Genomic DNA, 12589 nt, shown 5'->3' on the forward strand with positions numbered 1-12589 from the left:
AATTAATACATTATTTTTGTTTAATATCATTATATTCGTAGTAATACATTATCCCCATAATTCATGCAAAGACAAGAAATGATTACAACATTTACATTACATTACGACATAATGTGTTTATACCATCGTCATAAATGCATTTCTAAGTTACATTTGCAATCTTTATATCGGGAAGACGTATAAATACGATGTAATCTTGTACTCCGGGAAAAGCATTACCGGCTAGCGTTCCTCGTCTCTGATGTATGGCCCATGATGATTTAAAAGGGATAGCTCTTGCGATTTCATCTGCTTATATTATATTATACTCATTAAATAACCTTTAATATATTTTATGACTTAAAGCAAAACCTGATATTAAATAAAAATATTTCTCATCTTATATTTTCTTAATTTTCCTTTGCCTCATCATTACAGTCTATACAGTCCACTGCTGGACATAGGCCTCCACAAGTTTACGCCAAAAATAATGTGAACTTATGTGCTTTGCCCATAGTCATCACGCTGGGCAGGCGGGTTGTTGACCGCAGTATTGGCATTGTCGCACCGAAGACGCTGCTGCCCGTTCTCCTTTCCTTTGCGTGATATATATAATATATTTTTTCATTTATTTATTAAAAAATCAGCAAACTGTCATTTAATAATAGTAACGTTTAAGAAACATCAATTTTCTTTCGAAGCAATTTCACAAATAAAGATCACAAATAAAGAAGAGAAGAAGAAGGTTTCCTTATCATGGTACTAATCTTGGGATATCTCCTTTCCAACAAAAAAAGAATTATCGAATTCGGTACATCCAGTAGAAAGTTATGCGGTATAATACAACGTAGGTCGACGAAAAAAGCGTCAAGTAAAAACGCATTATTAGATATAGCTCGAAAAGTAGTTGTTAGATCTCAAATAAATTTAAATGGGACCAATTGGCACACACCACCTTTCGATTAAAAGAAAATTTGTCGAAATCGCTCCACCCAGTCAAAAGTTCTGATGTAACATACATAAAAAAAAAATACAGTCGAATTGAGAACCTCCTCCTTTTTTGGAAGTCGGTTAAAAATATGGCTTACCCCTAAACGAGAAATAGAATAACACGTTATTCACTCTGTTTGAGGGCGTTTTACTAGAATGTTAAAGTTTATGCACATAAGCACTAAAGCCTCCTTATGATATCAACATGTAAGCTGGTGAATATATCTCGTAATTAAATTATTAAATAGGAAAGAAAAGTGACGAACTATATACCTATCTATACACATACTTTTAGCTTGAATAAGTAACTTGTTACTGTAATTTTTTTCAACGCTGAATTTTTATAATGAATGACACGGAAACTAACACAGAGAGGCGAAGAGAAATCATAAAATTGAACAAAAATTATTTCTTTTTCCTAAACGTCTGCTGTACAAACTGTGTCTTTTTTTCTAAAGTTGTTTGGAATAGATCGCTCTTTAGCGATAAGACCGCCTTTTTGTACATATTCTTTTTTCTTGCATATTTCACACGTATTGTTTGTTTCTGGTTGTACAATAAAGTATATTTGTATTTGTTCAAACATCAACTAGTTAAAAAAGTCAATAGCCGTTTATATAGAAGTGTATACTGGTTCATATTCTCATTGAATAAATTTAAAACCATCATAAATACCGCACCTCAAGAAACGAATGCAAATCTTATTTATTTTTCTTATAAACTTATGATTGGAGCAAAATCTCACTAGTGCAATCGCCAACTTTGCCTTATTATACCATAGCACGATGTCGGAATTTCACAGGCTTGATGTAATACTTACTAGGGATATTACTGGGTGCTATTTTTTTGTTTGTGTTTTTTTTTTTGTTAAAAGTGAATTTAGCACCGATTCAGAATGTTGATTATGTGTAGAAGAATCGGCAAGAAACTTCGGAGTTGATTTAAAAAAAAAATACTGTGTATCTTCGTATGACGTTAAAATAAGTGGTGTAGGTACTGTGGTACGATAAAGAAAAGTGTTTGCAACTTTTAGACGTTTTTAAAATAAATACATTTTGACTGATACAGTATACATTATTACTCTGATCAGATACATTATATTTTAATACATGATAGGAAGTGGTCGAAATGTAGGGAAATTTGGCTAGTGGAAAAGCATTGCAAGATGAATGACTATAGAAATTAATACTGCTAATAAAGATCCTTCGAGTACATCATTTGTGATAACCACGACCATAATACCAAGAGAGTCAGCCTGAGAAGACTTGTACTGTTGGGCATGTATACATATTTAACTAGCTGTACCCGCTGTTTCACACGCGTACGACCCAGAAGTTAGTGAGATTAGCGCATTTAAACAAACGGACTTGTCAGCTATATAAGACATATGAGTAAAAATACTTTTAATACAAAATAATTTTAAATTTAATTAATTTTGATTTAGGTACTGTACATAACTATTTTCTGTCACCGAGCGCTCAATGTCGGACTTTAATAATATTAAACCTTGTCTATATAATTCTCACGTGTATGTTCACCGTTGGCTCCTACTCGAGTCGCGTATGAAGGCAAAATTAGACTTTTTAAACTTTCCGGAACTTCGATTTTACCTCATTTCTCCCGTTATTTCGCGGCCTCAGGTGTGTTACATGTTTATTACGCTTTTTATAACCTCAAAGGAAGTTTTAACTAATTTATGTGTTACCATCCTCTTTGTTGCAAAATGTTTTTTTTTAATATAGCAAGTTTTTCATTTTAAACGCTTTCAAGATTTTCGTATAAAATTTGTTCTTGAATATTACTCGAGTTAATATTAACTGCAATCCTAAGTAGCTCTACTGAATTAGATAATAAAAGGAATAGAACAGAACAATATTTCACATAATGATATTTCACTTTTAGTGTTACTATATATAAAAAATATAATTAAAGTTAAATTTTATTAATATAAGCGACATTTAATAAAACGTATCGTCGATATGGGAATCGATTATCAAATTGATGTCCAATTGGTCATTTGTACCGATAAAAAATAACAGAACAACTGAAATCTCATTTATTACTTCCTATCGGCCGTTTCCGAAACATTGTATGAAAAACGACACCTTACCGGCAAAATGAACGAATGAACGGGAATTTTTATTTATTTTATTTAAAAAATATACGTATTCATCGGGCATGACCTTTTTTGTCATGAACGACGGTTTCGCAATAAATAATAATATTTGTTATTAATTTGTAAAATAAATAGTTATTTATTATTTTAGATAATTTATACATATTGTTTCAATGAAATGAAGAGACCGTAGACGGGCAGCAGCGTCTTCGGTGCGACAAAGCCAGCCCTGCGGTCACCAACCCGCCTGCCCAGCGTGGTGACTATGGGTAACACACATGAGTTAACACCATTTTTGGCGTGAACTTGTGGAGGCCTATGTCTAGCAGTGGACTGTGATAGGCTAAAATGATGACATATTGTTTAACATTTTGTCCATGCGCAAATAATATTATTATATCAATAATTTTTTGGCGATGAGTTAGAACTTTGACCAAAACTGGTTATAGAGAAAGGAGTCAAAAGTTTGATCCCGAGGGATATATATAGAGGTATCTTTATGTATGTCTACAAACTACTTTTGATACGAAAACATTTTGAAACACAGTCTTTTAAAATAACATCACACAAAACTTAAACACGGTACATGCATATATAAATAATATCAATAGAATTAAAAAAATATTCAATTACTTAAGGTGCATAATGTTACTATACCAGTTTTAAAAGGTGTAACTTTGCTATTTAATACAAAATTCATGTATAGTAAGTGTCAAAAGTTATGCCAAATTAACTCAATTATGGCAAAAACAAAGCACTAGCGTCGCTTCACAATAAAACCGCAGTCTGATAGTGAATAGCAATGATCAACAAACACCTGGTATGCCAGTTGAGATCAATCAAATCCCCTAAATAACTCCGCGTGCATACCGATGCCTGTGGTTGTCTCCGACAGACATTTCATAGACTATCGATTGTTGATGGTTAGGTGCCGTTGTGTTCATTATTACGGCGATAATTTAATATTTGTAAGCTTTGAGATGTTTATCTTATTATATTTAAACATTTATTATATTATGAAGCTATATTTGTAGTTTTTATGATAGGTACCTGAGAAGTTACTTACGCTTTAAACGCTTACTTACGTTACGCTAAAAATAACCTTTTATAGAAACACTAATATAATTAGTCTTATTTGTTTTAACTTATCTGTGAGCTAAATTAAATAAGATATAATTTTTTATATGATTTATTTATTGGTATTCAAATGATACCCTGAATAAGTCTTACTTATTTAATATGTAACTAACTAGAAAAAAAAACAACGTTTAGTGAAGAATTTTTGTAACAGAATTACTATTTATATGAATCACAAAGGACTGCAATTCAAATATTTATAATATTACTTTAAAAGTATAGATTAATTAAATACGTCAATTGACTATTTCAGTTATGAGTTGCTCAATAATTTTTCTTTGATAAAAATTCGCTTAATTAACTTCTCCACATAATAATGTACGTTGTGTATGTATACGATAAGCATTTCATAGTGTCGTTATACATACAAACATGTTATACGGCCGCAATCCCGCAAATCTCCTGGACACGGCTAAGTCGGTGGCAGATGTGTAGCGACTAATTATCTAGTTTGACTAATGAACTCCGTAATAACAGGAGACATGCGGTCTATTCAGGTACAAATTTCACACGTGTATCGATTTAAATAAGGTTTTATTTTCATATTTTGTTATTTCACTAGAGTTTAAAAGACGAGTCAAATACATTACAGTAGCTAGAAAGTAGAGAAGAGGTTATGGTAGCGCTTAGTTATATACTCACCTACTTTTTATGTCTTTATGTACCGCTACATACTAATTTTAATACATATGTACTTATGTACACTCCTGCATACTTTTCAAGCTAGTAAGATTGGCGAGATAAGTATTTCAAACCCAGTTGCTATTTTAGTCCCAGTTTATAAAAACACCTGATAGCGATCGCTACGCGTAATAGGGACTTTATTCGCCAACCTGCGTTGATTTTCTCCAACGGTGAATAAAAGTTTGAAACTTCTTCAGCAGTCGGATATTACATTATACTTAAATAAAATCCCAACATTTTTGATTTGGATAAAAACTGAATTATATTTAAGCGATTATTTAAAATATCATAAGTTAGAAACTATTGCACATAAATTCCACCCAAATTGTTTTTCTTTTTTTATGATAATACAGCCTTTAATTTCAAACTACATATATATGACTATGTATTTCTAAAGAAAAAATAAGCCTATTATTTTAAGTACGACGATATTTTAAGTTCAGATTAAAAAAGGTTTTATTATTTTTAAATAATCGTATAAAAGAGGTTTCATATCGTAATTTTATAATCTCTGAACGTACTTGCAAATTAAACTCGCATAATTCATGACGTGCATTCAACCTTCAATAAATGGTGGATTTTATTTAACTACTTTTATTACCCGAGTTTGCATTGAGTTGAAAAACCTAATATTTTACTCAAAACCAAACCAACCCAATTTTACCAAAAAAATATAACAAAAAAAAAAAAACTCAAGTGTATAATAATAACATGAAATGAATGCCTGAGCACACTATCATTTTAGGCAGTTTTGTTAATTAAATGCAAAAGTTGCTACACAACAAACTGCTACAGATCTTGACTGAGATACTTGTCTCTTTGATTAAGATGAAGCATATAAAGACAATACATTAATATTTCATCTAATGATGGACTATTGTATAAGCAAAATTCATAATCAAAGTGCTAAGGCTGTTGTAACGCTCTTAGTCTTGCAAGTTTTAGTACTATGATCTTTTAAAATAAACTGAATATCTTAAGAACTATATATCGTCACTCTGTAAAATGACTATTAAAGCTAATTTGAATAAAAACAAATAGATTTTGAATGTAAACTGTTTTTCCAAACTCTATATGTATTAAATTATAAGGATAAATTACAAATATATTATACTGCGTACAGACGGTACAAATTTATATGTATGTACACTTATTTTATTTACTGATCGATTTGTCCGCATTTTAATATGTTCAGAGTCAACGGTGCGTAAGGCGTCATAATTGAAAATAATACCAGTTTTAAATCGTAAATTGAAAACCAAAAGCTCTGTCGTCGGGTGAGTGTATTCATAAAGATAGGCCTTGTTTGATATTTTATATTATAGCTAGCGTTTGGTTATTGATATTTAGTATTATTTCATTTAATCAAATTACTAGCTCCTATATACCTAGAAAAATAAAAATAAATAAATAAAAAAAAGCAAAAAAAAACCATAGTCGTAAATAATTATCCTAATTATTAACCTACATAAATATATATGTATATATAGGTATATATATCTCTCACGGTCAGTTTTGGACTCACCATCGAATTAGAAAAAATAAGCTTTGGTTTGTAATTTAAAGTATGCAAAGTTGAAAATATTACGCCTCAACGCTTGAAAATTAAAATATAATATAAAATATAATATAATATAATATAATAAAAAAAAGCCATGGGCACTCAAGAGCCTATGGATGTTAAAATTAAAATAAAAAAAATAATATATATATACCTAGAATAGCACGGAGGATTTCTTGACTCTCATGTAGAATGGAGAAAAATATATATAACATATAAATTTCTTCCATAAACATTTACTTTGATAAGGACGAAAGAGAAATCCTGTCATAAAGAGTGACTTAAGAGATTTCACTTTCCTCTATGTTTATTTACAGGAAATGATTACAAATTCACCGTACATAACTACGTCGTTTCTTGTCACGTGCAGCAAAGGGGTATATTTTTATGGAATACGTAATTCTGTTTGACTTCATACGCGCTGTCCATATTTGCCGAAGACTTCACGTCCCACATGCAAAGAGCGGGGTCTGTTTCCAATAACTTCGGGATAGGTGTTATATGATGGATTTATTTATGTGACGTTCGTAAAAAAAGTTAAAGTTTAATAATATTGTTATAAAGTCAGCGCACAGAAGGAAATATCTTAATAAAAATTTGGAACGGAACCGACTGAAAAATTATTTCAACCACAATAGTGTTGTGGTTCTATGGTAAGTAAGGTAGCCAGAGCCCGAAGGTTTGCAATACTTCTGGTATTTCAGCCATCCATGAGCCACGAAACTGCTTACTATGAAGCGAACCGTACGGTTGTTTGCCATTGTTGTAATATAAAAAAAAACATGTTAATTAATACCCCCCTCAACGGCTTCCAGTTGGATTTTCTCCTGGTCTGGCAACACATAATACAAATGTGATGCAAAACGTTATTAAATTGTTTAAAGATGCTTATTATAAAGATCGCTTTTAAAAGTCTGGCGAATTGAAAAGTTAGGAAATATAAATTAAAAAAAAAAAAACGATTTATGCACGAAAAATAATATTGGTATAAAGTTAGTCGCATCAGCTAGTGTTTTATAAAACGGTTCATATCAATAAGTTTATTTACACTTATTTTATGAGATATGTATTGCAAAAATTGGAAAGAAAAAAATGGATCATAACAAATGTACAGGGCAATGGAAACGCGTTCGTCTATAACGAAACAGTTCTTAGCAAATATAGGGAGACATCGACTGATAGAAAAATTTTCTCGAGAGCCTTTCGTTGCGAACAGACTGCTCTTTTAATAGTCCACATCTTACGTCATACGGCCTTAACGCGAAATGTATTTAAACAACTACATAACGGTTTACGTGTGTATTATTTGTCAATCTTTTCGTATTTTTTTGACAGAAAATAGAGCATAACTTTTAACGAAAGGTAAGGTTTTTTTACAGTGATTATGATTATATATGTAGTTACTAAACTGGAAATGATAACTAATTCCTTTTATTAAACTATATTTGTTCGTAAATAACTGATTATTGGTATGTAGTTTGAATTTGATCATAAAATAGTCGACTTCGCGAAATACAGTCTCCTATACAGCCGGCTGATATGGTTAGATGTTTTCTTTTCGATAAATACATATAAACACTATAAATACATACTTATATAAATAAATACACAATATCACACCCAAACTCGCGATGGAAACCGAACCCACAACCCCGGAAGCAGAAAGCAGGGTCACTGCAAACGTCGCTAACGGGTTAGACAAATGCATTTTATACGCATGCTAAAAATACACACTTATACACATCAAACTATAAATGAGTCATTTGAAAGCTTTTTTAAATACTATTATAGTAAAAATAATTCATTATATGCATATAGTATATGTTAAAATTATGTTAAACCGAATCGAAGAAAAATTAGATTTCTAAATCCAGGTTCACTTGATACGAAACATGAGGAATTCTTGGTGGCTACGAATCATTATAATGTACATAGCTATCAATGAGACCTGGCTTAAGACAGGTGAAGAAGACCGTGCTCTGCTTGTACCTGGTAATCGCATGCATCACGTAACCGGCCTTAACACGGCCTTCGCAAATAATTTTATTCTTCTTTCTGTTTTTTCTTTCTTCACGAATAAATATATAATATCATTATTATTATGATTAAATATTATTTTGGAACTCAACATTTTGGATGTACGGATGATAGTAAAATAACGAGAGAACTTGACGAAATAAATTGTTTTTTTTTTTTTTATTATGTCAGGGAACTATTATCTAAGAAGCTGAAATTTTTTTAACGTTTATACAATAAATATTTTTACATTTCAACCAATAAATATCCTTAGTCGATGTTTACTAACAACATATGTACACTATCTCTAATTTTAGAAAATTATTTAGGACTTTTATAAAATCTTTCGAGAGCCCTTAGACCTCCTTAATGTAGGTAGCTCTATTGCAAAAATCGACGTCTACTAACAATTAACTATTTCTATCAAATTTTGAGCTTGTAGCACAAAATATATAGTGTTTTATACAAAAATTCGGTAGAGCTTAGACCTTTTTAATGAGGCCCTGTCGTAAAATCCGTTATTTACGGACGTCAACTAATAATTAACTACCGCTGTGTCAACTTTTAAGCACAAAAGATCAAGAACTTTTGTAATAACTTGTAAGAGCTCTTTGGGCTCTGTTTAAAAAAAAATAGTTCTTAGAGGACGTCTTCTAACAATCTTTATTTCAAATTTTAAGCTTGTAGCCCGAAAATTGAAGGGCTTTCACGCAAACTTGCTCCAGCGCCTAGACCTATATAATCCGGCTCTATCGAAAAATCCGTTCTTAACAGATGTCTACTAACGGTTAACTTAGCCATTAACTTAACCCTGCCAAATTTAGTCTGTGCATCAAAACGAATAAAAATATTATAAAGAGATAGTAATAGCGGCATATTTTTTTTAAGTAACAATTTAAGGGATTTTCACTTATTTTTCGTCATTTTTATTTTTATCTTTTATTACTCTGGTCAAACTTTATTCACAAAACTATGCGAAACATTTTGCATTGTTATTTGTTTTGGTTTCTTGTTTATTGTCATTGTAAGATGAGGTGGCCGCTTAAGCTTAAGAAATAATCGAAATCTCTCATTTAGTGATTCAATACGAGGTACAGTGTTAGCGTTAAAATGAATTCGTCTATCAAAATGGGGTATTTAGTAAGATTATTTTTTATTATTAGTTGCTTGGGTCTATTAATGTATACATTACTGATTTTCTATACACTCCACTCAGCGTATTCAAGTTTGCCCCAGTTTGAAATGTATCAAGACAACGTTGAGGGATTAATGAATTCTGAAATCAGGCAAGATAAATACCAGGATCTTAAATATATCTTGTTGTGGATAAACGAGAATGATACAAAAAACATGTTCGGAGAAGGCCAAATACCTTTTTTTGAAAACAATTGTTCACATGCAAACTGTTATTTAACCACTGACAAATATCTGATAAATGATGATTATACAAAATTCGAAGCGATTATTTTTGACGTGCACGATCTTCAAATTTGGAAAAATAACAATTTCCCTTCACTAAGATCCTATAAACAAAAATATATATTTTATGGCAAAGAATCTTCTGACGATGTTCCCATTTGCAGTGCATTTGCAAATAAATATTTTAACTGGACTTGGTCTTACAAACTGGATTCAGACATTGTCAGTCCTTTTATTGAAGTAAAAGATTTTGAAGGTAATATTGTAGCTTCCAAAAGAGTGGTTAATTGGAAAACTAACATGACATTTTTATCAGAAATAGATTTACAACCATTAAAACACAAGAACAAAGCAATGGCTTGGATAAATAGGAAGTGCCACACAAGAAATAATAGAATGCAATTCGCAAAACGCTTACAGCGTGCGTTTAAAGAGAATTCACTAGAATTCGATATCTATGGCTGTGGACAACTGGATTGTGCAAATGACAAATGTTTAGAAAATATTCAAAAAGATTATTATTTCTATTTCACTCCTGAAGATAGTAATACAGAAGACTATGTGTCGGCAGAAGTTGTAACTGCATACAAAAAATTTGCAGTTCCCATTGTTATCGGGGGAGCAAATTATCATAAGTAAGAACTAACTTAATTATTTATTTTTAACCGATTTTAAAAAATGGGAGAGTTTTTCAACTCAATTGTGTTTTTTTTTTATAAAATTTATGTTAATACAAAACAGCTGCACTTTTTTAATGATATTTAACTTACTTTCCGTTGAGGGTTTCGCCCCCGTGGATTACACCATTTTGGTTTTTCTGTTTTCTGCCATTGAAATAAAGTAATTTTAACTCAGTGATAACGTAGCCTTCTCTGGCAAAAGACTTTTAAAATAGAAAGCAGTCGTTTTTGAGTATGAGTCGTTTTTTAGTATTCATTACACCTAATTCTGATTTGATAATGTTATTTTATTTTTTCCCAGATTTCTTCCAGAAGGGTCTTATATAAATGCAGGTGCCACGTCTATAGACAAGCTAGTAGCGTTAGTAGAATATGTTATAAAGAATCCAAAAATATATCACAGCTTTCATCGTTGGAGAAACTATTACATTATAAGCGAAGCTGAAAAATTTAAAGGAGTGTGCGAAGTGTGTGAATATCTCAATGATGTAAGCAAGTATGGTGTTTTTAGTGTGAAAACAAATTTTAGAAAATGGTGGTATTCGGGACCGTTATTTGAAAGATGTTTTCCAAAAAGTCCAGAAATTTTGTATGATCCAAATAATTCAAGACATTTATAATTATATAATATTTTTGCCTACAGTAACAGAAAATTTACATTATATAGGTATATATTTTTTGTGAACTGAATAAATTAATACATCATGTTAATAGGATTTTTCATGGCGTAAGCTGTTATTTTATTGCTTATATATATTAAAGGTTAGTCTATGTTTTCCAAACATTCAAAAGAAACTTTGATTAAAGCTAAAGGTGATAGCGTCTGACATTTCCAGAGCGACTTATAACAAATTTTCTTTTTATTAACGTAACAATAGATTGTCTGTTGACACATTTTTATCTATAAGAGTTACTTATAAGGTCAATGTAAAAAAATACCCCTATATTGTAATTTAGGAGAGAAAATAATTTTGTATAGTAACTTTTTAATTTTGTATTTATTATTAGGAATCCTTTCAATCAGTCCTTATAATACTCGTTTTTGTTGAAGTGAATTAAATTTTAGAATAATACATCGCGCCAACAACAGGTAAGGACAAATTATGAATACCAAAAGATTTTATAATATTTTTGAATAAATTAAATGGATTCAGAACAAAAGATAAAAAAGAATATTAATGATCTTAAAAACAAATATCACGGTAAGAAATAACAAATCAGAATTCAGTGGGACAGGCGCTTCAAGTTACTAGTTAGCATATCGCAGAGATCGCCTGCTCGCATATTCAGCAGCCCTTTGTTCCTGACCCCACTCACTTCACCCCTCCGCTATGCAAAACAGCTCTGTATTGGCGATTGTGAAGAGAACTCGGTACGTTCTTGAAGTTGGATAGTTCTGAGTTTGAAGGAGTCTTGAACGTTTTTAGATGGTAATGACTTTGAGATGGTAATGATTTTGTGATGGTAATGAGGAGTTTTTAGATGTTAATTATTTTAATTAACTAAAAAAGAGTACCAGTTCATAATTATTATTTGTTTGTGTATATTTGAATAATGTTTATATGGAGAAACGAGGATGGTCCTAAACGTCATTATTCATGAAAAGTAAATAATTTTTATTCTCTTTTGTTGATTTGTATAGAAAAATTAGTTTAACAAATTCGTATTGAAAAAATAAAATTTAGAGTGAGTATTTAACATTGTTCTTAAGTTCTGATACAAAGTTATGAAGGAGTTTATAAATGGAAAGAAGTATTATTATTTTATATTGTTGTTAAAAATGTTCAGAGCATTGAGAAATAATGCAGTTGTGATGATAAAAGGGTATCTGTTGATGTCATTATTAACAATGGTATCATTTCTCTTAAACATACGATAAGAAGTGAGACTATGTACAAGAGAACGAAAGTTACCGATATGACCCACAAAATTAGCAAGCTGAAGTGGCAGTGGGTTGGTCGCCTGTATTGCAGGACCGATGGCTGTTGGAGTAGACATGTCCTGGAG

At 30.9% G+C, this 12589-nt stretch overlaps 1 protein-coding gene across 1 annotated transcript; it reads left to right on the top strand.

The window, feature by feature from the left end:
- Positions 1 to 9725: 9725 nt before the first annotated feature.
- LOC123662739 (alpha-(1,3)-fucosyltransferase C-like) lies at positions 9726 to 11202 on the top strand. Its single transcript, XM_045597539.1, has 2 exons — positions 9726 to 10537; positions 10884 to 11202. Exons 1-2 carry the CDS (start codon positions 9726 to 9728, stop codon positions 11200 to 11202), a joined length of 1131 nt encoding a protein of 376 aa, XP_045453495.1.
- Positions 11203 to 12589: the final 1387 nt, after the last annotated feature.

Source organism: Melitaea cinxia, chromosome 19, assembly GCF_905220565.1.
Source record: "Melitaea cinxia chromosome 19, ilMelCinx1.1, whole genome shotgun sequence".
In the NCBI taxonomy this organism is placed as follows: Eukaryota; Metazoa; Arthropoda; class Insecta; order Lepidoptera; family Nymphalidae; genus Melitaea; species Melitaea cinxia.